The sequence below is a fragment of the Mytilus edulis genome, chromosome 5 (genome assembly GCF_963676685.1).
Source record: "Mytilus edulis chromosome 5, xbMytEdul2.2, whole genome shotgun sequence".
Classification (NCBI taxonomy): domain Eukaryota; kingdom Metazoa; phylum Mollusca; class Bivalvia; order Mytilida; family Mytilidae; genus Mytilus; species Mytilus edulis.
Genome location: NC_092348.1, coordinates 48,785,116 through 48,810,014, shown reverse-complemented (window position 1 = coordinate 48,810,014; position 24,899 = coordinate 48,785,116). Strand labels below are relative to the sequence as shown.

General features: G+C 30.8%; 1 protein-coding gene across 2 annotated transcripts in view; it reads right to left on the bottom strand.

Moving 5' to 3' along the window:
* Nucleotides 1-645: 645 nt before the first annotated feature.
* LOC139523841 (uncharacterized) overlaps nucleotides 646-24,899 on the bottom strand; it is a 35,722-nt gene continuing 11,468 nt past the window's right edge. Inside the window, exons 8-17 of one of the 2 annotated variants that reach the window (XM_071318170.1) lie at nucleotides 23,918-24,113; nucleotides 22,971-23,057; nucleotides 21,735-21,961; nucleotides 21,150-21,346; nucleotides 20,463-20,590; nucleotides 15,024-15,086; nucleotides 3,896-4,052; nucleotides 3,079-3,175; nucleotides 2,326-2,487; nucleotides 646-1,128 (exon numbers count right to left, since the gene is read on the bottom strand). In XM_071318170.1, coding sequence (XP_071174271.1) covers nucleotides 857-1,128; nucleotides 2,326-2,487; nucleotides 3,079-3,175; nucleotides 3,896-4,052; nucleotides 15,024-15,086; nucleotides 20,463-20,590; nucleotides 21,150-21,346; nucleotides 21,735-21,961; nucleotides 22,971-23,057; nucleotides 23,918-24,113 — 1,586 coding nt within the window. In that variant the 3' untranslated portion in view covers nucleotides 646-856. The remainder of the gene's footprint in view (nucleotides 1,129-2,325; nucleotides 2,488-3,078; nucleotides 3,176-3,895; nucleotides 4,053-15,023; nucleotides 15,087-20,462; nucleotides 20,591-21,149; nucleotides 21,347-21,734; nucleotides 21,962-22,970; nucleotides 23,058-23,917; nucleotides 24,114-24,899) is intronic. The other variant, XM_071318171.1, reaches the window with a different exon arrangement.

The following is a 24,899-nucleotide window of genomic DNA, read 5'->3' as shown; positions in this document are numbered from 1 at the left end:
AAAGTTGAAGAAACTTTTAAATATTTCACAATAAAGGAGACAACAACATAGCTTATATTTCACAAGGTGTAAAATGGTTCATCAGTGTGAGTACAGGGTAAACTGGTTCAAAAAATAACAGAAAACCTGTGTCATATTTTTTTCCTGTATATTGTTTTGTTTTGCTATAAAAAAGGCTGTTTGTTTTCTCAATTGAATTATATTTTTCAAGCAGGGCCTTTTATAGCGGACCATACAGTACAGTTTTTTCTCATTGTTGAAGTGCTGTACAGTCACCTATAATTGCTTGTACATCTACTTTATTTTAACTGTCGAATAGTTGTCTCATTAGAAATCACAAGGGTGGTTTTTAACAACCTTGACTACACATGATGGTTTTGCAGAGTCAGTCATACCACATGTCCCTAGTTTTATATTGTTGTTATTTTCATCAGTCCCCAATTGATGGGGAAATCAAAACCTCACCTATTTTGTAATTGGCATTCCTTTGTAGAAATCTTAAGCAACTAAAGTAGCAATCGTCACATTAAATCAGTTGTATTGAAATTTGTGCCTCAATTGTCTAAGAGAAATTACTTTTTAAACTTCACGACAACTATATTATTTCCATATGAAATAGATGAATTATAACACAAAACAAAAATATTTCTTTACAATTTTATTTTCTTCTTCTTATAATGAATTAAATATTAGTATGCATATATTTACATAAAAACAACAACATATGAGTTCCTGTTCACACAATACTATAAACCAGTACTCCCATACATTCTCTTGTAGTAAGCACTCTCTTCACACAAATATTAATGCTTAATGAAATGTCTATTTACGTATACAAAAATGAATAACAAGTATTTTAAAATCTTAAAAATCTGGACAAGTCGTCTCTCCTCATTTTATGTAAAGCATTTGATAAAACAACATTAGTTGCAGCATCTCCGTTTAGTTCTTGCCACTTTTTGACCATCTGATATGTAACTTCATGCATTCCTTCTTTTTTATAGTCCTCCACAACTTGCTCTACTGCATTATAGGGTACTTTCAGCTGTCTCCCTAAATTACGATAGTCACCATGTATTTTTGAAGCTATTTTATCTATTTCTAATTTTGTTGGTGGTCTTGCATTACCTGTAAAAAAAATTTAAAAATTCTAATATGAGGTCCTTTTTTCACCATTTATTATGCTCAGGAAAAATGGTCAATGAACAATAAACAAAAGCTTCCTAACTTTTCTGATTGCTTTGTCTGAACTTGGGTGATTTTTGTATATTTTCCTGTTTGAACTGAATTTCTTTTTCACATTCAGTGGTTTATCTTTCATTTAACCATTTATAGAACTGATATTTCCATAAATGTCCTCACAGCTCCTGACATCAGAATAAATATAGCATATCCAATGGTAAAATAACATTCTAAACAAGGTCTCTTTAGTTATATAGCTCCTCAAGTATTTATACATTCATACCTTTCAAAAATTTGGGTTTTAGTGATCCTGATAAAGGTTAAACCAGAAAAGCGCTTCCAACGCACAAAATTTATAGTGTTATTTTCATATTGGAAATAAAACCATCTTACTTGAGGCGGGGCAGGACCTTTTTTGTGACATCTGGATCTGGTGTTTTTAAGCTCGGGATTTAGGGATTGATCCTTACAGGCTTTGGGAATTCTTTTTTCAAAATTGACGGGATTTAAATTTCTATAAATTCGGGACATCTGGATTTCATGTTTTAAAGCCTGGGATTTCGGGAACAGGACCCCTCAGACCCCTCCTCTTACTTATATCACATAAGAAGGTAGCACAAAGGAACCAATCAAGTGTTTAAGACTGCATGAAATGGATCATCTTACCACAAATCGATATGGTCAAAATAGAAGGAAATTTTTCCATTTCTTCTAAATTATCTCAAATATGCAAAATACGAATATATGGCAAATCAATAACTTTATTCAACCAATTTTCAAAACTGAAAAAAAAATTCCTTTTTTTTTTTTTTTTTTAAACTTTAACGAAACAGATTTCCGTTGTCCTTGGATCATAAGTAGAATAGAAGCAGGAATTCAGGAAATTTATTAAACCAAGAATAAATTTATAGTAAAGAGTAACTATTACTATAGCTGATGTTGAAATATATGTAAAATATGTCCATCAATATAAATGTGGTATGATTGCCAGTGTGACAACTTTCCACCAGAGGCCAAATGACATGGACGTAAGCAAATAAGCAAATAGAGGTCACCTTACAACCGTTAACAATGAGTAAAACCCATACCATACAGTGAATTATGAAAAAAAAAATGTTTTGAATTCAATCTATTCATACTTACTAGGTGGTTGATATGTTTTATCATATGAGCTATCTGGCATATAATCATCATCATCACTGTCATCAAAATGGCGACCAATGTGCATTACATTCTTGTCTCCCACTTGCATGTTGGGTACTTTTGCACTTTTACCAAAAAACAGTTTAGTTAGTCCTCCAAATACTGAAATAAGATGAACATAAAATTCTGAGGTCATTGTTATAATCATAGTAGTTTGTTTGTTTGAAACTATGGATCTTTGCAAGGTTTTGAATCAACATTTATTTTTTTTATAACATTAGGATGCAGGGGTCTTAATATTATGACCTATACTATTTGTCTCAAATGGCTATCGAATTTGAACTTTGAAATTTGAAATTGTAGAAATAATGGTAATTCTAAAGAGTAAGACATCACTTTTTTGTCTGGCTCTTGTAGTCTTGAACTTCCAAAAAACCATGTTAACCAATGGGAATATCACTACAGACCTTGTTTATAATTTGAACACACTTCAGAAACTACTACTCCAGGTTACAGGTCAGGTTTTGTAAAAAATCAGAAAAAGGGAAAGTCTGGATATTTGATTGACATGACTTTCATAAGACATAGACTGCCAAGCCCAGATCAGTTTCTCTCAGACCTGAGCACTTTAGTGGTTTTTGTGGTGTCTTGGACAACTTTTTGATTTTTTTGTGTTGTCATCTTGTCAATGTTAAATATATCTCCTATTCTACATGCATTAAATTTGGAATTCTTCAATGTGCTTAGAATTACCTCCAGAACTTTTATGCTCAATTTCCACTGAGCCATCTGTACTGGTAGATAACTTTGGTGTACTTTCACTTGAAGAGCCTTTGGCATCAGTCTCTAACTATAAAACAGACAGTATAATACTAAATAAGTAATTGTTATATCAAAGTGAGAAAGGTCATTTTAAGGTGATACCTAACACTACAGGCAGACAACTCTGTAAAGTCAGCTAAATGTTTTAATTACATTGTGTTGTAAAAGGAATATTAAGCTTCTCAATGATTAAAATTGGGGTTTGTCAAACTGCTATATCACCAGTGTAATTTTTCTGACAAAACGGTTGGTTCAAAATTTTTGAAAAATTTATATTTTTGTTAAAGGGTCAAAGTAAATACTTTGACAAAATTTTATGAAAATTAAACGAGCCAAATTAATTTTAGTGAAAGTGTTGGGTACCACCTTAAAGATCCAAAATTGGATAGCAATAATATCTGTTGAAAAATATACCTAATTAAGAAATGGAAAAATATGGGTTTGTATAAAAAAAAATCCTAATGTTTTTGTTCCTGAGTGTTTTTAATGTTGTGTCAATCAGAATCAATGATAGTTTTCGATCAAAGTCAGTTTGATCACTTCTTATTTCTTTTTTTTTTTACACTTCAAACATTCTAAGTTTTTTAAAACAAACAATGCAATTTATGGTTTTAACAGTGTTTCTTGTATACATGTTTATTGTTGTTTAATTGTTTTTAAACAATTTCTAACCATTTCTAAAGCGAGTTCCTTGCCAGCTTAACAAAACAATTATAATACTAGTTAAAAACCTTATAAGCAATCTTACATCAGATTTGGATTTTTTAGGGTCTGGTGGGTTTGAGGGTCCTTTTTCTCCAGATTTAACAGAGATATCTGGTATGGACCCTGAAGCATCTGTTTCTAAATCTGACTGGGTTTTTGTTGCCATAGGCTTTGAGGATGTAGGACTACTGCTTGATTTTCTGAAAGAAAAAAAGAAAACAATGAAACATTTTCGTTATAGACATCAAGTTATTCACATATTAATAAATTTAAACAAAAATGTCGTAACTGAGCATTTTTAGTAGAACCTAAGAACATAATACTAAAGAGACAGTAACCCAACAAATCAACTGAATAAAGAATCAGAGGTTGACGTACAGTCTTTAATGATAGCACATAAATGAGTCCACAGCATATGTGCAAACATCTTAAAACACATGTTAAAACATATCTTAAAACATCTTAAAACATATGCCAACTTCTTAAAATTTCTTGCTGTTATGTGTGTACCATTTCAGAATATTTAATAGTTCTATAAATAAAACTTGTGATCGCAAAAAAAAAGGTGAATTCCAAAAAAATGTTGGTTCAACTGCCACAGAACTTAAAATAGTCATTATAAATGATTACATAAGTATCTAAAATTGTTAACAATTAGTGAATGAAATTCATAGGTAAAAGGTCAACAAAACACAATAAATTTCTTAAAATGGAAAAAGCTTCTCAAGGAGAGGCGAAGATATCAAATTTATAGTCATCAGTCTTAAACAAACTGACAATACAATGGCAAAAATGAAATGTTGCTAGAAAGATTTGAAAATTTCATAATTGGGACGCTGAAATCATATCTTTTGTCGTAAAATTTTGTTCCCATTCTTTCCTCATTATCAATTACTTGAAGATGTGGATCAATGCATGAAGCGAACTCAATTGTATTGCTTGTATCCTTTATGTTATTTAGTTAGATAGATGCATTCAACATTATAAGCCACCAAAGTTTGAATAATTTAGTGAGAAGACATCATATGTATAGCAGAATCTGAAGTTACTTCCTATTGCTAGCTGTTTTCATTCTTCTTTAGAAACTCTTTTATGAAGTCTGCCTCATACAAATGAGGGAACAAGTCTGACCAAAAATGGAGCACAGTTGGTTCCAATGGAAATGCTGATTGTTTGCCAAAGAGCACATCTTCTAAACATAACAAGAATGTTGTCAATCAAGAAATGGAACATCTTGATAATGCATCTTTTTTTAAAACAGAGTGGTTGTTTTTTTACAATCAGAGTGGGTGTTTACAAAGTATGACATGCGAAAAACATGGTAAGGTTGCAGCTTTTTTATATACCAAAAAAGAACAATTCCTTCAATATGTCTTGAAGAATGGAATGAGGCACTTGTGTATATAAGATACATGTACAACCCCCCAAAAAATATTACTTTCTCTTTAATATATTTCTTCAGCTAAACAAACTTGTCCAAAGTCTTTTATGTTAGAGTTCAGAATTTGATCATTAATCTGTCTTGAAAAACTAGTCAGTGATGACAGACAGACAGACCAATAACAGTGGCGGATCCAGCCATTTTAAAAAGGGGGGGGTCCCAACCCAGAGTAAAGGGGGGGGGGGGGGTTTCAACTATATGCTCCCATTCAAATGCATTGATCAGCCAAAAAAAAGGGGGGGTTCCAACCCCCCACCTGGATCCGCCACTGAATAAATCTGTGGTTTCTTTACATACACTATTTATTTCAATTTAACAATCTGCAAATTTACAACTACCGTATAAAATATATTGCAATATTTTAGACCAAATCAATCAAACATTTGTGTTGGTTTTTTTTTTAATCTTAATTAAAGCAAATCAATTTTTAAAAAATAAAAATATAAAAACTTTAATAGGAAATTGCCTACTAATTAATTCCATTAAAAAAAAACAAAAAAACACCACAACAAAACCCTCAGGATCTATTGTATTTATTTTGTCAAATCCTAATTCAATTTTAAAATTCAGAAAATGTTTTAATTTGTGTTAAGTTCCCTCTTCCTAATTTATGAAATTCTGGGTCAACATTTTTCCTTCCTTTTCCTAGCAAATACTCAAACAACAGAATTTAAATTTATCTTTCCCTGGAAAAATCAATAAGGTAAACCAAAACACTTTTAGTACATATGTCCATCAAAACCTACATATCCATTACTTCCTTCAACCTATCATGTCTAGTACATATCACCACAATCTCTTCCTTTTAACATAACGTTAAATCATATCTTTTTAATATGTATTTTCCCCGCCCAGGTCGAATACTGCGGTGTTGACTGTCTGGTACAATGGACATTGTATATCTGTCTTAAAATATTTCTTATTTCTTATTGCTTATCAGATATATTTAGTCTGTGGCTTTTTAAATATATCTTCTCTTTGTTTATGTCATTGTCAACGACTTTACTTGTTTATATTAGTACATACATGATTTAAAAGGCAATAACATGTAAAGGGTAAAAACCCTGGAAAAATCCAAATTCAATTAAATCAAGGTCATTTCAATGTTTTGTAGATAATATATATGGGTTATATTATATATGTTCATCAAGAACAAAGACATATAAGTCTATTCCTAGATACTAGATCATATATATGTATTCCAAATTACACTAATTAAATGTCTTTCTTTTTGTATGTCCCCTGCAAAGAATATTCATGTATATAGCCTTAAATGGCGAGTTTCTTTTCCAAAATGTCCCCTGCAGAGAATATTCAATGTAGGTAGCCTTAAATGGTGAGTTTAGGAATGAGTATGTCAATGAAATAAGCACCAGAAATAAAATTTTGCTCAATTATTTGTTCCTACACATTTTGGAAAACTGGAAAACTGTTACTAAGTTATGACTATGAGATAATATTAAAAATAAACATGCAACTCTTTGTCAAAAATTGCACATTATTTTTTTTGGAATTTTATGACTCAAATGTTTAATTTATGATGCAAGCAGAAAACCCATGCAAGCCATACACATTTTACATGTTCATGTTTCAAGCAAGTGTATGTTTTATATAATGCATCAAGAAATATGCTAGGTATTTACTGCACATAGGACAAAGAAATTCTTTCATTATAATGTCATTATCTTTCTGCAAAATGACATGTACATCTACCTATCAAATGCATTTAAATTCCGGTCGCATCAACATGCAACACAAAATATATAATTATCAAGAAAAAATTTTAGGTATAATATGTATTTACTACAAGGGGTTTTTTTTCTTTGAAAAAATTGAAACTAATTTAGACTCCTTTTTGTGTGCATTTGTTCGAATACTTTATTACTTTTTTGTAAAATATTACTGCAGATTAAAAAATAACAGATTTTATTATATACAGTTACTATAAATATTGTCTCAGTTAATTGTCTCAGTTAATATACACTCAGTAAAATGTGCAGGCATTTCTGTTCAAATGTTTTGGGTCCATAGTTTCTGTACAGTACTCTTTAAAATTTTCTTACTTTTCTCTATTCGTCATTTGTTTGCTCATTATTATCTATTCTTTATAATTTATCACCAAAGTCTTTAATTATATTTTGCTTATTTTTCTCTATTCTTGATTTTTTTTGTCATTTTCTCTACCTTATTTACCCAACCCAGACCCCAATATATGGAATATTGTTTCCTATGCATCACAAAAAAACACATTATAAAATTGAAAGTGCTTAATGTTTTCAATCTTTAATGTAATAATCTATATTTGTATCTTAAATTTTAAAATACCAGGACATGAGAAATCGGATATACATGTACTTATGTGACAGGTTTAATGTCTACGGTACACCAGTAATAGTATATATATAAAATAGAAAGGATGTACAGGCATGGTTTAAGTACATGCACTTGTTTCTATTGATTTATTCTTGATTAAAATTCAATTTCTCTGGCAATAGTTTGAGAAAATTATAAACTCTGTTCTTATACATAACAGGGGAATTTTCAGACACATAGCATGAATGAAGATAGAGAAGAGAAAAGAATGAATGAATAAAAAGTACTCAACACTAAATTCTTGGTGAATGATGAAAGCCTGAAAAAGTTAAGCATCCCTTTAAGCCATGAAATTCTTTAGTTTTTTGGTGAAAAATGAAATAAGAACAACCAGTTGTTGCTTATGGTCATTGAACCATAACTGCTTTAAATAATTATAGATTATCGTTGATCGTCTCAACGAGATTCGTTTTCTCGCTTGAGCCGGTACGGCGAAAGTGAGAAAAGCAATCGAGTTGAGATGACCAATTATAATCTGTTTCTTGCTATTTTACCTAGGACAACATTGTCAATTTCATTAGCAACGCCACATGCCCTCTTAGTTTCTAGCAATAATTTTTCATATCACTTGACCCTGCTGAGAAAGGAAATTATCAGTCAGAAAGATGAAAGGAAAATTTCGTGAAATAGCAATGTGCATTTCATGAATAAATAAATAAATAAAACATTTTCTTTTTTCCTTGACATTATTGCTTGAGATTCATCACAGAATGTGAACTTATCCTGGGCAATAAGATGAGTATATATGATAACATGTGGAGCAGGACCTGCTTACCATTCTTGAAAACCTATAATAACCCCAAGTTTTTGGTTTATTACATGGTGTTCACTGTTCATGTTGCTCTGTATAGTCTTAAGTTTTTAAATGTATATTTTGTAGTATTTTAATAAAATTGAGAATGGAAATGGGGAATGTGCCAAAGAGACAACAACCCGACCATAGAAAAAAACAACAGCAGAAGGTCACCAACAGGTCTTCAATGTTCAATTCCCGCACCCAGAGGCGTCCTTCAGCTGGCCCCTAAACAAATATATACTAGTGCAGTGATAATGAACGCCATACTAATTTCCAAATTGTACACAAGAAACTAAAATTAAAATAATACAAGACTAACAAAGGCCAGAGGCTCCTGACTTGGGACAGGCGCAAAAATGTACTGTAGGTGTCCTTTAATTGTTTTTTGCCACAATTTTTTTTGTCAGTCTCTATTATTTATTTTTTTTAATTTTAATTACCCACATTCTTATAACTAGGAGGTGAAGTATTTGTCTACAAATAGGCATCTAAGCAACAAGAGAAAAGGGTAATTTTCACAAAACTTTGGACCTAAAATATGGATGATAGTTTTACATATAATATGAAGAATGTGTCCATGGTGCACTCACACTATCATTTTCTATGTTCAGTGGACCATGAAATTGAGGTCAAAACTCTAATTTAAGGTTTACTAAATTTTAAGTTGATTGGACTTCGACTTCATCAAAATTTACCTGGACCAAAAACTTTAACCTGAAGCAGGACAGATGGACAAACGGAGGAATGAACATACAGTAGAACAAATAGATGCAGACCAAACAACATAATGCCATTTAGTGGGGCATAAAAAATTATGGTGATGTGGTATGATTGCCAAAGAGACAACTAACCACCAAAGTTCAAATGAAGTGGATGCAATGTTTATTAAATAAATAGATCAATAGTTCTTAATTTCAATTAATTAACCTAAATGGAAAAGCTTTCAATATACTGCATCATCCAATTAGAAGTTGCATTATCTTGAACATAAACAAATAATTGGGCTAACAAATGCAAGTCACTGCAATATTTCTGCTTAAAGCTGGGTACTGCAAATTTTGTATTCAAATAAAATACACTGATTTGAACTCTCACTAAAACTAGTGTAAAAAAACTTACTACATTTTTTTGAAAATGTCAATAAAGGAAAAAAATCTGTTGAAAAATGGTAAATTTGTTTCCATTGGATTTATCTATCTGAGGAGATACTCTTTATACAACTATCAAATCAACGAATAAAAGGTAATTTAATTATAGTTTAGGAGGAACTGTCTCTTGAAACAAATACTTTAGTTTTTATTTTTCAAAATGTTCTTCCTTTAATAAACTTTTTCCTCTTCAATATTCCAATAAAAAAATTTCCTACATAACAATATCCCTATCTATACTATTGTTATCATATGATGCAATTTTTTCCATTCTTTTTCCTGTAACCACTTCAAATTTTTACCCTAATTTCATACAATGTTAGGAAGTTGCATCCTCTTTAAAAACAGAATTTTTTATCAGTTCTACATTTTAACCGAAGTGGGAAGTATGAAAAAAAATCTAATTTTAGCACTTTAATAATCCTTAATAATTTGAATAATTAATTCCTCTTTCACTTTTAATTAATTCCACTATCCCACCTTTGTTAAAATGTTTCCGTTTCAAACAAACAATCCCTATTTACCGGTAATTGTTCAAAATCACATGATTCTCAATTTTTTTCATTTAAATTTCCTGTCCCAGAATTTGACATTTGACTTTATTTTGATGGAATTCATACAAATTTAAAGGAAACTTTTATTATGCTACTGAAAAGGAAAAGACAATTAGGGAAACCCCTCATCTAAATATATCATTTTAAAACCCTAAATACATCCTATATCACGTACTGTTTTTTTATTTTTTTTTTTTAATTTATTTTGATCTATATTATAAATAACAGGAAAACATAAGGAAAAGCCATAAAATGTTATACTTATATTAAATTCCTTGTCGTCTTCCTATTGCACTTTTAAATATATAATTATTCAATTTTACTCATTTTATCCTGTAATTTGAAGAAATCATCAAGGATGTAGTATATTTTTTACAGAGATCAAACTTTTAAGAGGGGCATAAAGGGGAGGAGACGTATCTACATGGAAGAACGCGAAATATAACTGATATTTCACAATGAATGAACAATTAAAAATTTCTTGCATGTTGATTTTACCGATTTCACGAAACACATTGAATAACGAATCTTATACAAGGCTGCACATGAAATAAAAATGACAAAACTTGTTACACAAAAATAACCCTCTTTTAAAGTATTTAACAACAATAAATAATTGAATACCAAATACATGCTGTAAGAGTAAAATTATATGCTTTCACTTCTTTTTCTATTGTTATTAGAATATGAAGTCAGTAAACTATGTATACTACAAATTATATCCTATTTAATTGTTATATAATTATATTCCTATACATAACTGGACAATTATTATTAGGCTATTTTTGACTTGTGCACTATATCTTATTACTTAAAACACACCTTAGATAATTAATCCTATGTTATTTTTAACAGTGTATGCTATGTAATTTACGACTTACAGATTATAATAAGACATTAAAGAGAAGGTGTTTTATATATGTTTACACATTTTGGATAATACACCATGGTACACACACACACACACCTTCTATTCATCCTATGTTATTTTGAACTTAGTGCACGATTATTCTTCTTTATACGATAAACAGAAGGTGTCATAATACAGAACAGCATTATTAAACCAGGAATTACCCAGAAAATTGGCTGTACAACAGGCCATGTTGAACAGGCCACACCAATCTAGTGACCAATTGGTCATTTTAATATTTTCGGAAGAAAAGTTCCAGAGATCCCCTTTTAATTCAGACAGGTGTAGAAAAGCACCCCTTGTGTCCGCTCTTCCCTTCTTGTGGTTGTTTGGTAACAATTCAAATATTGACCAAATGAGTTATAGTACCCTCACCTCTCACTTCTGACCTTTTTTTATGTATGACTTAAAAAGGAGACAGATTGGTTGTAATGATCTTCACTAGCCAAGGGTTACCATCCACACCCATTCTCTTCACAAGAGAACGGGTGTGGATCGTAACCCTTGGCTAGCAAAGATGGGTTGTAATCATCAAAAACAAAATGAACTACCAACATTGAAATATACATGCAATGTTTTAATCTAATTGATTGAATTTATAACGAGGTGATGTAGAATATTAACACTTCACAGTCCAAATGACATAGGATGTTACAACTATATTTCACAGTTTGACCTTCAACAATTAGCAAAACCCTTACTGCATAGTAAGTTATAAAATCCTCCCTTGATTTGCTTAATTTCCAGTGGCAAATATTTCACGCATATTGAAGACAAGAACAAATAAACAGTGTTTACAATAAGAAGTTTCTAAAAGAGAGAAATCCAGATCAAAATGCAGGCCATTTCAACTCTCAGTTCAAAACAAGGTTAACATATTGAATAGGACAACCATTTTAATTTGCAACACGCTAGTATGATGAACCCCTCAGTTGTTGCATGCATTTTTTTTTTATGTGCAAAGAGCATGACAATGACTTCTTCATGTGGCATATGTTCTGATTTAACAACAAACATATATGACTTATTATTTTTGTATTATATATTGAATATTTATGGCAACACAATTTAGATTCAAACAATACTCAAATTATTACATACAAAATTGAAACAAATGTGTACTTCATTAAAAGGCTTTACATTTTGTTAATATATAATCATATATGACCTTCATACATGTATATAACACTAATGACCCTGATACATGTATCCTTCAGTAAATAACCTTGTAGTACAGACAAGGAAGATTGAATAGTATATAAAGACTAGGAAAGAGGAGAAAGATTTGATACCTGCCTTTAAACACTTTATTCTCATTCAATGCCCAAAGCATCTTACTCATATCACCTTTCAATACGATTTTAGGATTTTCTCAAAGCAGTGAACAGCATTATTATTTTTTATACCTGATTAGATATGTCTGGAAGTTAAAACCACAGATTTCAAGTATTTTTGATAACCACAAAAATGGTATATTTAGCCTAGCTTGATTTGCATATATATCTGAATCTATCTTGCACTTGTTGACATCAGTGTAAAATACAGGAAGTCAATCACTAATGCAGTTCTTCAAAAAAGCCTGCACCAGGTTAACCTAACTTCAAGTTTGGAAGCCAACTGCTGATAAAGTTTAATGATTGAAGGTTAATGCTGAAATAAAGCAGCTTAATCTGTCTATTTCGACTTATTAGCAGTCCCTGATCCACTGTATTGTGGTTTAAAGGGAAAGGGACATATTTTTCATATCTTCATTAATTCTTTTTTTATAATTTTTCCTCTCTAAAAAGATGTTCATACACATTACAGGCTACTTGGATGAAGCCTTGTTTGGTAGATGTAATTTTTTCTATTCGATATAATTTCATGGTTTACTTACCAAAATAATGAGATAAGTATTTATCATTTATATCATAAATGGCAGTACAAAAGCATTGGCTGATGGAAGGATGACTATACCCTTGAAAAAAATGGAACCACAAAAGTGACATCAAAAGTGTCAAAAGATAGTTATCAACAGACCATCATATTGAATTAAATGAATAACAGATGCTGATAATCAAGTTAGCATACAAATGAGTTATGTTTTCAGTTATTTTTATGATTCACATATTTTATCATGTTGACTTGCTATAAGTGTTTTATTTTCTAACAAATATTACAAATCTTGTAGACCTATATATAGCATGTAAAAAAGTAAATTTCATTTCAATATCAAAATTAATCAGGAAATAATTTTAAAACACATGTAAAACATATGTACAGGGATGTCCAAGTCATAATAGCCTTTTACTCAATAATTTTCAATGAATGTTTCTCTTTTTTGTACACAGAACACCATCTAGTCCTGGTGAATTACCACACTGGCCGACTTCATTTTGGAACCCAAGTTCTGACTAGAGTTCCATATGAACGGTAAATAATTTTGAAGAGTAAGGCCCCTAATATGAATATGTTAATTTCAAATTTGATTGGATTGACGTCATAACATCCGGGATATCGAGTCAATCTCAAAGAACCCTGCCACAACCCAGGGCTTTTCGAGTTCTTATGGCAGGAAAGCTATATCCAATCATAACAGGTGTTATATATGAGAATGTCAATCCCATCTACTCTAGTCAGAACTCGATTCCAAATGAAGTCGGCACTCTGTTTCATCACTGAACTCCTAAGTGGTTTAAATGAAACTAGAGAAGACACACTATCTGAGCACTGACAGACAGACCTGTTTTTTACTATAGATCTTCAGCTTATCAACATGATACTTAGTAGACTAAAACTTGTCTACGGTAGTTAAAATAGACAAGTCATGTGATAGCATCTTAAACAATGGACGCACCATTATATATTCATACATCACAAAACTTGACAGACTTAAGCAATGTCCATTATAATTCATATTATTCCCACATCTTTTCAAATACCATCAGTAGATGTCTGTTTCAATAAGTCTTTTTATGCATACTTTTAACTTAATTATATATAATTGTATGAATACTTTGTACTTTGAAATATTATCTTATCCCCAAAATAAATAAGTTATTTTAGTATATGTATCTCTGAACATGACATTATCTTATCCTCAAAATAAATGGGTTATTTTTAGTATCGTTATCTCTTATACAACACTTATGCACATACATTAACTTGTAACCATCAAGCTTTAAAGTTTAAACCAAGAATGTGTCCATAGAACATGGATGTCGGACTTGCACTGTCATTTTCTATGTTCAGTGGACCATGAAATTGGGGTCAAAACTCTAATTTGAAACTAAAATTAGAAAGATCATATAATAGGGAACATGTGTACTAAGTTTCAAGTTGATTGAACTTCAACTTCATCAAAAACTACCTTGACCAAAAACTTTAACCTGAAGTGGGACAGACTGACGGAAGAAGGGATGCACAGATGGAAATACATAATTCCCCTAGTTGAGGCATAAAAAAACAAAGCATCCTGCAAACATCACAACATAAAATAGGAGATGTACAACAACACTTGGTATAAAGTAATTCTGTCTTGTTTTTTATTTTTGTTCCCTTGTTTCCAGATTTTTCATTGAGTAAGACTTCCCAATAATTTTAAAAGGATAAAATATATGTGTTTTTCAATGGGAAACTGCAAACAACAATCCAAAGAAAAAATTAAAGGACAGAAACATTGAAAAATAATAATTCTGTTAAATTTGTTATGTTCAGTGATTCCTAGCTGCTAAATAGGTAATGTTGCCAAAGTTTTGTGACAGGCTAACAGATATATACTGGAATTGAGAAAATACAATGTCTGCCCAAATATATATAACCCACTCATTTACTCAGGTATTTTAAAGAACATAAAACAATTTTGCAGATCAAATTGATAGCATGAGTATAGTACTATTTTAAAATAAAATAAATTATGTTAACACAACATATGATTTTATCTTCATTCAACTACAGAAAAGCACAGTACCTTTTAAGCAGACTTTGTTTTTGGAACATACTAGGGGTTCTCATATTCAGTCTTTCTGATACACTGAAATTTGAAAAAGGGAAAAATGTTACCACCTCATGCTATCAAAACTGCAGTAATGTTCTATGGGAGATAACTCTAGCTTTTTTTAAGCTGATCATTCTGAGTCTCAGACATCTGAAAATTTATGCCAACACATGAATACTAAATAAAAAAAAAACTGATTGCTTATACCTATAAGTTTTTGATAGTTTCTAGTCTAATATACTCACTACTTTGAGACAAAACTTGAGAAGAACTGGAAATATTTACACCTTTTTTTGTTAAGAACTTTAAATGAAAAAGGTGTTTGGTTATTTGTGTTATATTGCTGTATCCTTAAAACATATACTGTATTTAGACTTAAATATCATAAAATATTAGAATTTGATAAACAAAGTTGAAGATCCTGTTAAAACTTGATCAGACAAACTTATACATGTATATAAACAGAAAACTAATTCTAAAAATCTTAATTATTGTTTGCATACACTAATAAAGAGAATTTTGGTAAATTAGTTTAAATAAAAGTGATTTAAAATTATTACACAGGTATTGAATATAGAAGTGCATAATTGAATAAAAATGAAAGTGAAAGTAAAACTTCTTAATGCTTTTTTTTTTCCAAAAAAAAAACCTGAAAATAAGTCAATACTTTAAAAATATTAAAATGAAAGTGAAACTTTTTGATATTTTTAAGAAATAATATTTGCAATACATACATACCTCTAGAGTTAACTAGAGGTCAAATTTATTAAAAGGAACTGAAATGTTTCGATAATTGTAAGAAACATAAACTTCAAAATGAAATGTTCTTGCAGAGAAAAGTAAAATTACCTGTTAATAAAGTGAAAGTGAAACTTCTTGAAATTTTTAGGAAAAATACAAATCTGAAAGTGAAAGTGTCAAAAGATTTTCTAAAAAAAGATTTTTCTTTAAAGACATTATGAAATTTGAAAAGATGGCACAAAATCTTAATAGTTTAAGAGGATTGAAAGTTGGAATCCCAAACAGGACAAATGTACTCAACTCCAATCTTTGCCAAAGGTTGGTGGCTTCTTCCGCTATTAAAAACTTAATTTCATGACAGCACAATAGTTTTGAAAGTGGCATTAATCAATCAATCCTTTTCCCCTAAAAACAAATTTTGTTTGAAAGTATATTCTTAGGTGGAAAATGCAAGGAAATTCTATCTTTTTCTATTAAATTCTCATTTGATTTGATGCAATGTCTTGTCACCATTTGTTGTATGACACCAGACGAGTAATTACAGGGTTTAATACACAAGTGAAATATCTGCTTTCATATAAATACTAAGAAATCATGGTATTTCATTGCAACCAAAGTGATAAAAGACGTTTATCTCACATACTCATTCAGTTAATTCATTTTTATCAGAAATCAGTGAAGCATGAAAAAGTATATAAATAGTTTTATATAATTGTATCTGAAATCATAAATTGTTCTTTACATGCTAACAAAAAGATATTTTCATGTCTGGAAATGAACACTCAAAAGGATACTTAATTGCATTACTTCTTTCTGTAATGCGGGGCTCACACATTGCCGATTATTGCTCACGTTTGAGTTCAGACAGCGATACGACACGAAAAGTGAAAAAGTCGGATTAGTATCCTCAATTATCTGGAATGTCCTATTATTGTCTGAACGCAGTCGTTTTAGTTCGTAACAGATTCCTACTGGTCGGGAAGGGTCCGAATAGTTCGGCAAAGCACCCCGACAGTTAGGTGTGTCCCGTAACATTCGGGGAAACTCAGCCGATTTTGTCTAATCGGATTACAATCATGCCTATGTCGTGACAGATTCTGCTGTATCGGATCAAATTCCTAACATTGTTCTGTGTATTCGGGACGGTGTCCTGTGGAAAGGGAATGATCTGGAGAAGTTCCGACAATAACAGAATACAATACGACTGAGACCAGACAAAGCCGTTTGCAATGCGATAGAGTGGACCGTGATAGGATTACGTTCCGACAGTACCTGATCATCCCGAGTATGCCAACAGTTTTCGAACGGATAACTTCCGTCAGTGTCGGTTCACTGTCTTGTCACTATCTGATCTCTGTTGGATTACATTCGGTAGAATCGGGACGCAGTCGTGACAGACTCGGTCAAATTTTACCTGGCGAAAGATACAAATGGGATTTCCATCTACGATTCACAGGATCTTGATCAGACTTTTGACAAATGTTAATCGGGAATGGTCCTGTCAAGGACGGCAGTAAAAATCGTGAATGTGTGACCCCAGCTTAACTCAAATCTTTTAATGAAAAATATCAATGCCAAGAATAAAACAAAACGACTGATCACCTATTTATGAAAAAAAAAATTATTAGTTTATTCTAGTTATACAAACAATGTAACAGATTTAATCGATTTAATTGTGTTTAAAGGGAGACAACTCAATTTAATTTACCTATAAATAAGAAGATGTGGTATGATTGCCAGTGAGGCAACTCTTGACAAGAGACCAAATGACAAAGAAATTAACTACTATATGCAAGTATATATGTCACGGTACGGCCTTCAACAATGAGTAAACCCATACAGCTATTTAAGGCTCCAAAATGACAAACGTAAAACAATTCAAATAAGAAAACTTACCGCCTAATTAATGTACACAAAGAAATTGAGAAAACAAATATGTAACACAGCAACAAACAACAACCACTTAATTACTAGTTCATAAAGTATATGTTCTCTCTTTTATAGAAAAAAGTATTATTACATTTTCAAGGCTTATAGGTTGGCTCTTTGAGCAACCAAGGCAGGTGAAGGAGTCAATTTTGAAGTGTCCTGTTTAGAAGAAAACATTGATATAGTTTATTTTTTGGGTTTATTAATGAATAACTGCAGTGGTTAAATTTACAAAATAAATTTTGAAACACATTGAAATGATATATTATTATGATAAATGTACAATCAGTTTTTATAACATCATGTGTTATGAATATGTCTTGAGAATTGTTCTAAAAGGCTTCCAATTTTTCATAAATTTGATGTATAATGAAGGTGGTCTTGGATACTATAAACAATCTCCATTCAAAGATCATCATGCCACCATTTGACTTCAATTTCTAAAACAGAATAATAAAGGACTTAATATCACACCATAACTGTTTTGTCAAGTTTTTATTATAAAAAGTGCATCGACCGCTATTGAGTTAAAATACTACAGCTTCCCTTTATTGATAACCTTACACGGTAAATTCTTTTTCTATATTAATATATGGTTTAAGTTTTTGATGTTGTCAATACATGTATTAAAATATTTTTCTCTGAATGAAAAAAGTCTGAGTAGTTTGATACAGAGCATGGTACACATTTCTTACAAAAAAACAGATTTTCAAAGAAAACACAGCAACCTTTTTAGAACAAATTTACAGAAAATTGCTGTTTTTAATAACAGCCTGCCTGATCATTTTAGTTATGTTTATGCTTGTAATTAGATATAGGAAGATGTGGTGTGAGTGCCAATGAGACAACTCTCCATCCAAATAACAATTTTAAAAAGTAAACCATTATAGGTCAATGTACGGCCTCCATGTATTTACAGGATTCAGGATTTTTTCAATTTCAAGGATAATATTATGCAAAATTGAAAAATGATTATTCACAGCAAAGCATAACTCTGCAATTCTGATTGTACATTTATCAACATCATCAGAAATATTATCAATCCACAACCCCACAATGCAATATCCCATTTCTAAATTCGTTCAGTCTAGGATTGTTTTCACATCAAAATAGTGCTATCTGATTAAATTAGTTAACCATTTTACCTGTTGCTTACCTTCTTTTTTTTTTATCTAGTAAGCATGTTGTCTAATTCATTGATATTTACATGAAATTGTCGCTCTTTTGCAAGAACTATTCCTTGCTGAACTTTAAACATTCATCCACTATCATCAAAATTATCGGAAACACTTAGATGGTTCTCAACATTGTGAAAATTAAAAAGTTAAACACATATCCTTTTAGTGGTACATTGTACTAAACACTACCTCTTTGTTAAATATTTCAAATGAATTCATGAAAACATAAAATTAGCATATACCACATATTCAATGATTATAAAAAGGTCACTGCTAAATAATAATAACAAAACCATTTTTTTGAATGTCAATTTTTTTCTTGACCTGAGTTTGTGGTCTAAAACAACTATCCAAATTTCAAATAACTTTCAAATATATATACATTCAATGTATATCTCATTACATTTCTGTATGATCATAAACATTTTCACAGAGTATTTATTCCAATATTTTTCCTAGTTCCTCAATGAAAAAGGCATATTCTGAAAAATATTTGAATAGCAAATGCATGAAGTCAAAGAAACAAATGGACTTGCCAAATAAAAAGACTTGTGTGAATCTTTTTCCACATGGTCTCTTTGGGTAAGTGGTCAAGGTTATTGGAAGAAATCTACATAAAATATTAGGTCAGCCAATGGCAACAAAAATTAGAAGATGTGGTATGATTGCTAATGAGACACATGGCTCTAAAAATAAGAGGATATGATATGATTACCAATGAGACACATGCCTATGAAAATTAGAAGATGTGATATGATTACCAATGAGACACATGGCTCTAAAAATAAGAGGATATGATATGATTACCAATGAGACACATGCCTATGAAAATAAGAGGATATGATATGATTACCAATGAGGCATTTGGCTATGAAAATAAGAAGATGTGGTATGATTACCAATGAGACACATGCCTATGAAAATAAGAGGATATGATATGATTACCAATGAGACACATGCCTATGAAAATAAGAGGATATGATATGATTACCAATGAGACACATGGCTATGAAAATAAGAGGATATGATATGATTACCAATGAGGCATTTGGCTATGAAAATAAGAAGATGTGGTATGATTACCAATGAGACACATGCCTATGAAAATAAGAAGATGTGGTATGATTACCAATGAGACACATGCCTATGAAAATAAGAAGATGTGGTATGATTGCAAATGGTGCCAAATGCCTATGAAAATAAGAAGATGTGGTATGATTGCAAATGGTGCACATGACTAAAAAAATAATGTGGTATGGTTACCAATGATTGGTGTCACACTCATTTTCCTGTCGCAATTTTTTGTCTTTCTTGTATTTTTCACAAATGTACTCACTTCTTCATTTTATTTCTCCAATGTCTGACTTTTGATTCTTTATTGTTTTCTGAGTTTCTATTTATCTTGTCCCATCCTTCTCTATGGTAGAGGTACATTAATGTGGATATAATATACCCAAATTGGTTTTCAGTAAATATGTTAAGAATATATTTTTATTTGAAATGAATTTATTATTTTGAAAAGCTGCAAGCAAATATCATATGAAAACAAAATAAATGATCTTACTTTGAAGACTTCATTTCTTTCATTCTATTACGTTGTTCCATTTTCATTATTTGTCGTAGCGTCTTCTCATCTATCCTGGATGGATCACTTCCCATCCCCATCATCATCATCATTTCCATTGGATCTCTCTGAAAGTTTGAGAAAAAAAAATGGAGTTATTTCAAGTAGATCAGAGAGGGAAAATTTTTCTAATCCAGATGCAACTTAAGAAATATTTTTAAACATTCTTATAAAACCCTACATAAACACAATTAGTGTTTCGTGAAAATAGGAAGAAATGCCCAAATACAGACATAAATGATTAAATGTCCCTCTTGAAATTACTTTTTTTCTTTTAATGTTTCTCATTCACAAACCCATGCCTTAACTACATTCACATATATATATCTTTGTAGAAACTTAATTTTTCTCCAATGGAGTGACTATACCGAACTTTAGCCAGTGTTTGCCCCATAAATTTTCCAATAGCGTCATGGAAATTAACATTACATTGTTTTTTTCCAAAATGATATAGCACCATGGCCCCTAAACATTCTATAATAAAATCATCCAAAAAAGCACCATTTCAGAAAAATGTAGCACCAGTGTACCACAGTGCTTTAAGGCCCTGGGGAGAACACTGCTGAGTTTAGCAACTGTGATTGTCAAGCTTTACATTCTACATTTTGTATGTTGTGTATGACTTACAGCATGAGACATAGCGGCATATCCAGACGAAGATTGACCTGCAGATCTTCTTTCTTTCTCTCTCTTCCTTTCTTCATCTCTTTCTTCTTTTGGTGGTCTTGATAAAATACGAATAACTTTCTTTGCTAAATCTGTTTTGTTTCCACAATTTCTCTCCACATCACTAACCATACGTCTTAGTTGGTAACCATCCAGTTCTGCAAAAGAAACAAAACCGTTCTGTCATATCAACATACATTGTAATTCAAATTGAGGTGGTTCCTAACACCTTGACTAAAATAAATTTGGCTGGTTTAATTTTCATAAAATTTTTACAAAATAATAACTTTGACCCTTCGACATAAATATAAAAATTTCATAAACTTTGAACCACAAACTTTCTTGGAAAAATTTCATTGGATATATAGCAGTTTGACAAACACTAATTTTGAAGAGTGCCCTATAGTTTTTAACTTATACGTCATTTGGTCTCTGGTGAAAAATTTTATCATTGGCACTCATACCACATTTTCTTTTTTGTGTTTTGGAAGTTTACTGTACTTAACATTTCCTATTTTTAGAAGTATTTTTAATCACATGACTTACTCTCTGATATACCACTTCCTGGTTTGACGTTGACGTCCATCATTCTTCGTGAGAGATATCTCATGGGTGGATAATCATCATAATCATCGTCATCACTGTCTGGGTTCATGCCGTAATGGTATCGCCTACGTCGACGTTCTGAATCTTGAATTTGTTGAATCCTATCAACATCCCAACCTTCCTTGGTCATTTCTGATTCTAACCAATGAGGTATCATATCTTTCATACTAAAATATATATATAAGACCACTATATCTATTTCCACTGATCTAATTAAATTCTGTAGAATGACAGTTATAGTTAAATGTACATGTCTTGTCTATTGTTTAAGAAATAATTCTTTCATGCCATGCTCTATGCTCATTTTAACATGGGTAGGCATTATGTTTGTTAATATCTTAATACCGAGCGTTAGCAAGGTATTAAATGTTTACAAATATAATGCCTACCCGTGTTAAAATGAGCATAGAGCATGGCATGATAGAGTTATTTTGATTCTAATAGGAATATTTTGAACTTTTGTACTTCGAAGCGGACCTATAGAAGACGCTCCAAATGTCGCCATTTTGATTTGATGAACAAAAATGTTATAGAAAAATCAACAGTTTATCAATAAAAAGAAGAACAGGAACATTTAAACTTACTTTTATAATGTTTTTATTTCATTTCCTAGCGAGCAACACCAACAAAAATGTCCATTTTGATCTCTGGCATTGTTCAAAATTCATCTGACGTTACAATTTCAATTGTGACATCAATCACGTGCAGCCCATGTTCTATTCGAATTAGAACACGGCTTTGTACCCAAAGCTAAAGAAGGACGTCATATTAGAATTCTTTTTAAGGCTGTTTTATTGCCTTCTCCTAGTCATATATACAAATTTTATTTTCTTCATGTTTTAAATATGAAATAAGCTCTTTCAATGGTAACTTGGTTACAATAAGTTAGTTTATAACTTGTGTAAAGTTCACTTTGAAGACAAGTAATTTTTTCAAAGGATTCTTTCTTATAATCAGTCATGAGTTGTATCAAAACAATCTTCATCAATCTCATTAAAAGCTGCACAAAATCACAACTAACTCAAAGAAAAAGAAATGAGTTGTATACAAACAAAAATGACTTGACTTTACTAACTCTAATTCAATTAGAATTTAAAAAAAGATATACCATTTTTTAACTAGCTTATTGGACTATGTAATGACAAAAAGTTTTCATTTTTTTAGTTAGAAGCTTACCTTTCTGGTAACTTATAACCTCCAGTAGGAAATGACCCTTTGTATGGAGCATTGGAAAACATCTGCATAAACAGATCTCTATAATTACTGTTAAATATAAAACATACTAGTAAATATTTTATTAGAAAACTTCAAAGGTATTTTAAAACTTGTGTGAAATGTAACTACAAAGTTTTTCCTTTTGTTAAAATCTTTGTAAAACATTCCAAAATTTACCATACATGAGAGAGTTTAAGTTATAAACTTATAACACAGAAATAATTCTTGCTTGTGTTAGGATATTGCAAACATTAACAATTGTTGATAGCACCAACTAGAAACAGTATGCCTAGGTCTCTTCTTTTTGCAGGCTTGAAAACTTACAGGATTGAAAAAGATGGGAGGCAATTTTTGTTTTAGAAAATCAGAGCTGGAAAAAGATGTTTCAACTACCATTTGCTATAACAAAAATTACTTAGCTACAATGGCTTCAGTATAGAATAAAATCATAAAAATAATTAGGTATAATCTATAAACAGATACAGCATGTACAGAGTCTAGGTTCCTTTTTAGAAACGGAACTGAGGACAAGGACTCTTGATTACCATAATATTTGTTGTATATATGTTGTAATTTGATTGTCACAAGCTTTATTTTTTTATTCTTGACAACAATAAGATTATTATAATGAGAAATTATGTTTTTCAGTAACAACTTTAATATCAAAGCATCCATTTTTGAAGGCTGAATGATAACCAATAGTTGCTTCCATCCATATGATTTGATCTATGGTAGACAGAGTTGTCTCATTAGCAATCATACCACATCTTATTCTATATGGCAATATACAACTGTTTTCTGACAAATGCAACATATGTGAAAATGAAATACAATTTTACACAAATAGCTAGCTGTACATGCTTTGTTCACTTTTTTTAATAAAAACACTACCAATTCAATAAACTTACTCTTTGAATTTGCCTTTTATATCATATTCATTACCAAATACCATCATTAAAAGGAAAGGATTCTTTAAAAGTTCTAAACTCTCTGAATCAATGGCAGTTAATCGTAGCGAACTATCAACACCTTTCCTTTTATCTTCTAATGATTGTTTCAACATATCTGGATTTTCCAATATCTTTTTCACTTTGTAATAAGCTCCTAGAAAGATAATGTGTTGTATTAAAACAACATGTATGATAATGTATGATGACATTGTATGATAATTTGATTGTTAAAAATGTATCATGATATATATGGCTTTGGCTCTTTAAACAAATTTGATCCATATAAAACATCTAGTGAAATGAGGATATTTCTATCATTTTCTCCAAAACCATAACAGAAGATACAAATTGATTATTGTTGATCTGACACTTCAATGAGATTGATTTTTTCGCTTGAGCCAGTATGCTGAATGTGAGAAAAGCAATCTAGTTGAGATGACCAATGATAATCTGTTTATCTCTTTTTTTTTTACCTATGACACATTGTCAAATTCATGTCAATTTCATTAGCAATGCCATGTGTCCCCTTAGTTTATAGCGATATTTTTTCATATCACTCAACTCCGCTGAGAAAGGAAATTATCAGTCAGCATGATCAAAGAAAATTTTTGTAAAATAGCGATATTGTATTTTATTCACATACTTATTTTGAGTTTCTTTAGAAAATCAGGCATTTTCTAAAGTTATGTTCAATGTTGAAATATCCTTACTTTTTTTCATTTTCAGTATATTTTCCCCTAATCTGCTTAATTTCCAAATGAAATAATTTGGAATGACATTCTAAACACTCAAAAATATTTCACAATCTTTGGTGCAAAATTAACTCAAATTATTTAATCCAAAATGTAGTTTGCCAAAAATCCAAATTCTACAAAAAAATTATAGCTGTATCTATTAATGAATTTGTCTTACAACGTTCCTCCTTTAAGCATAGTACATG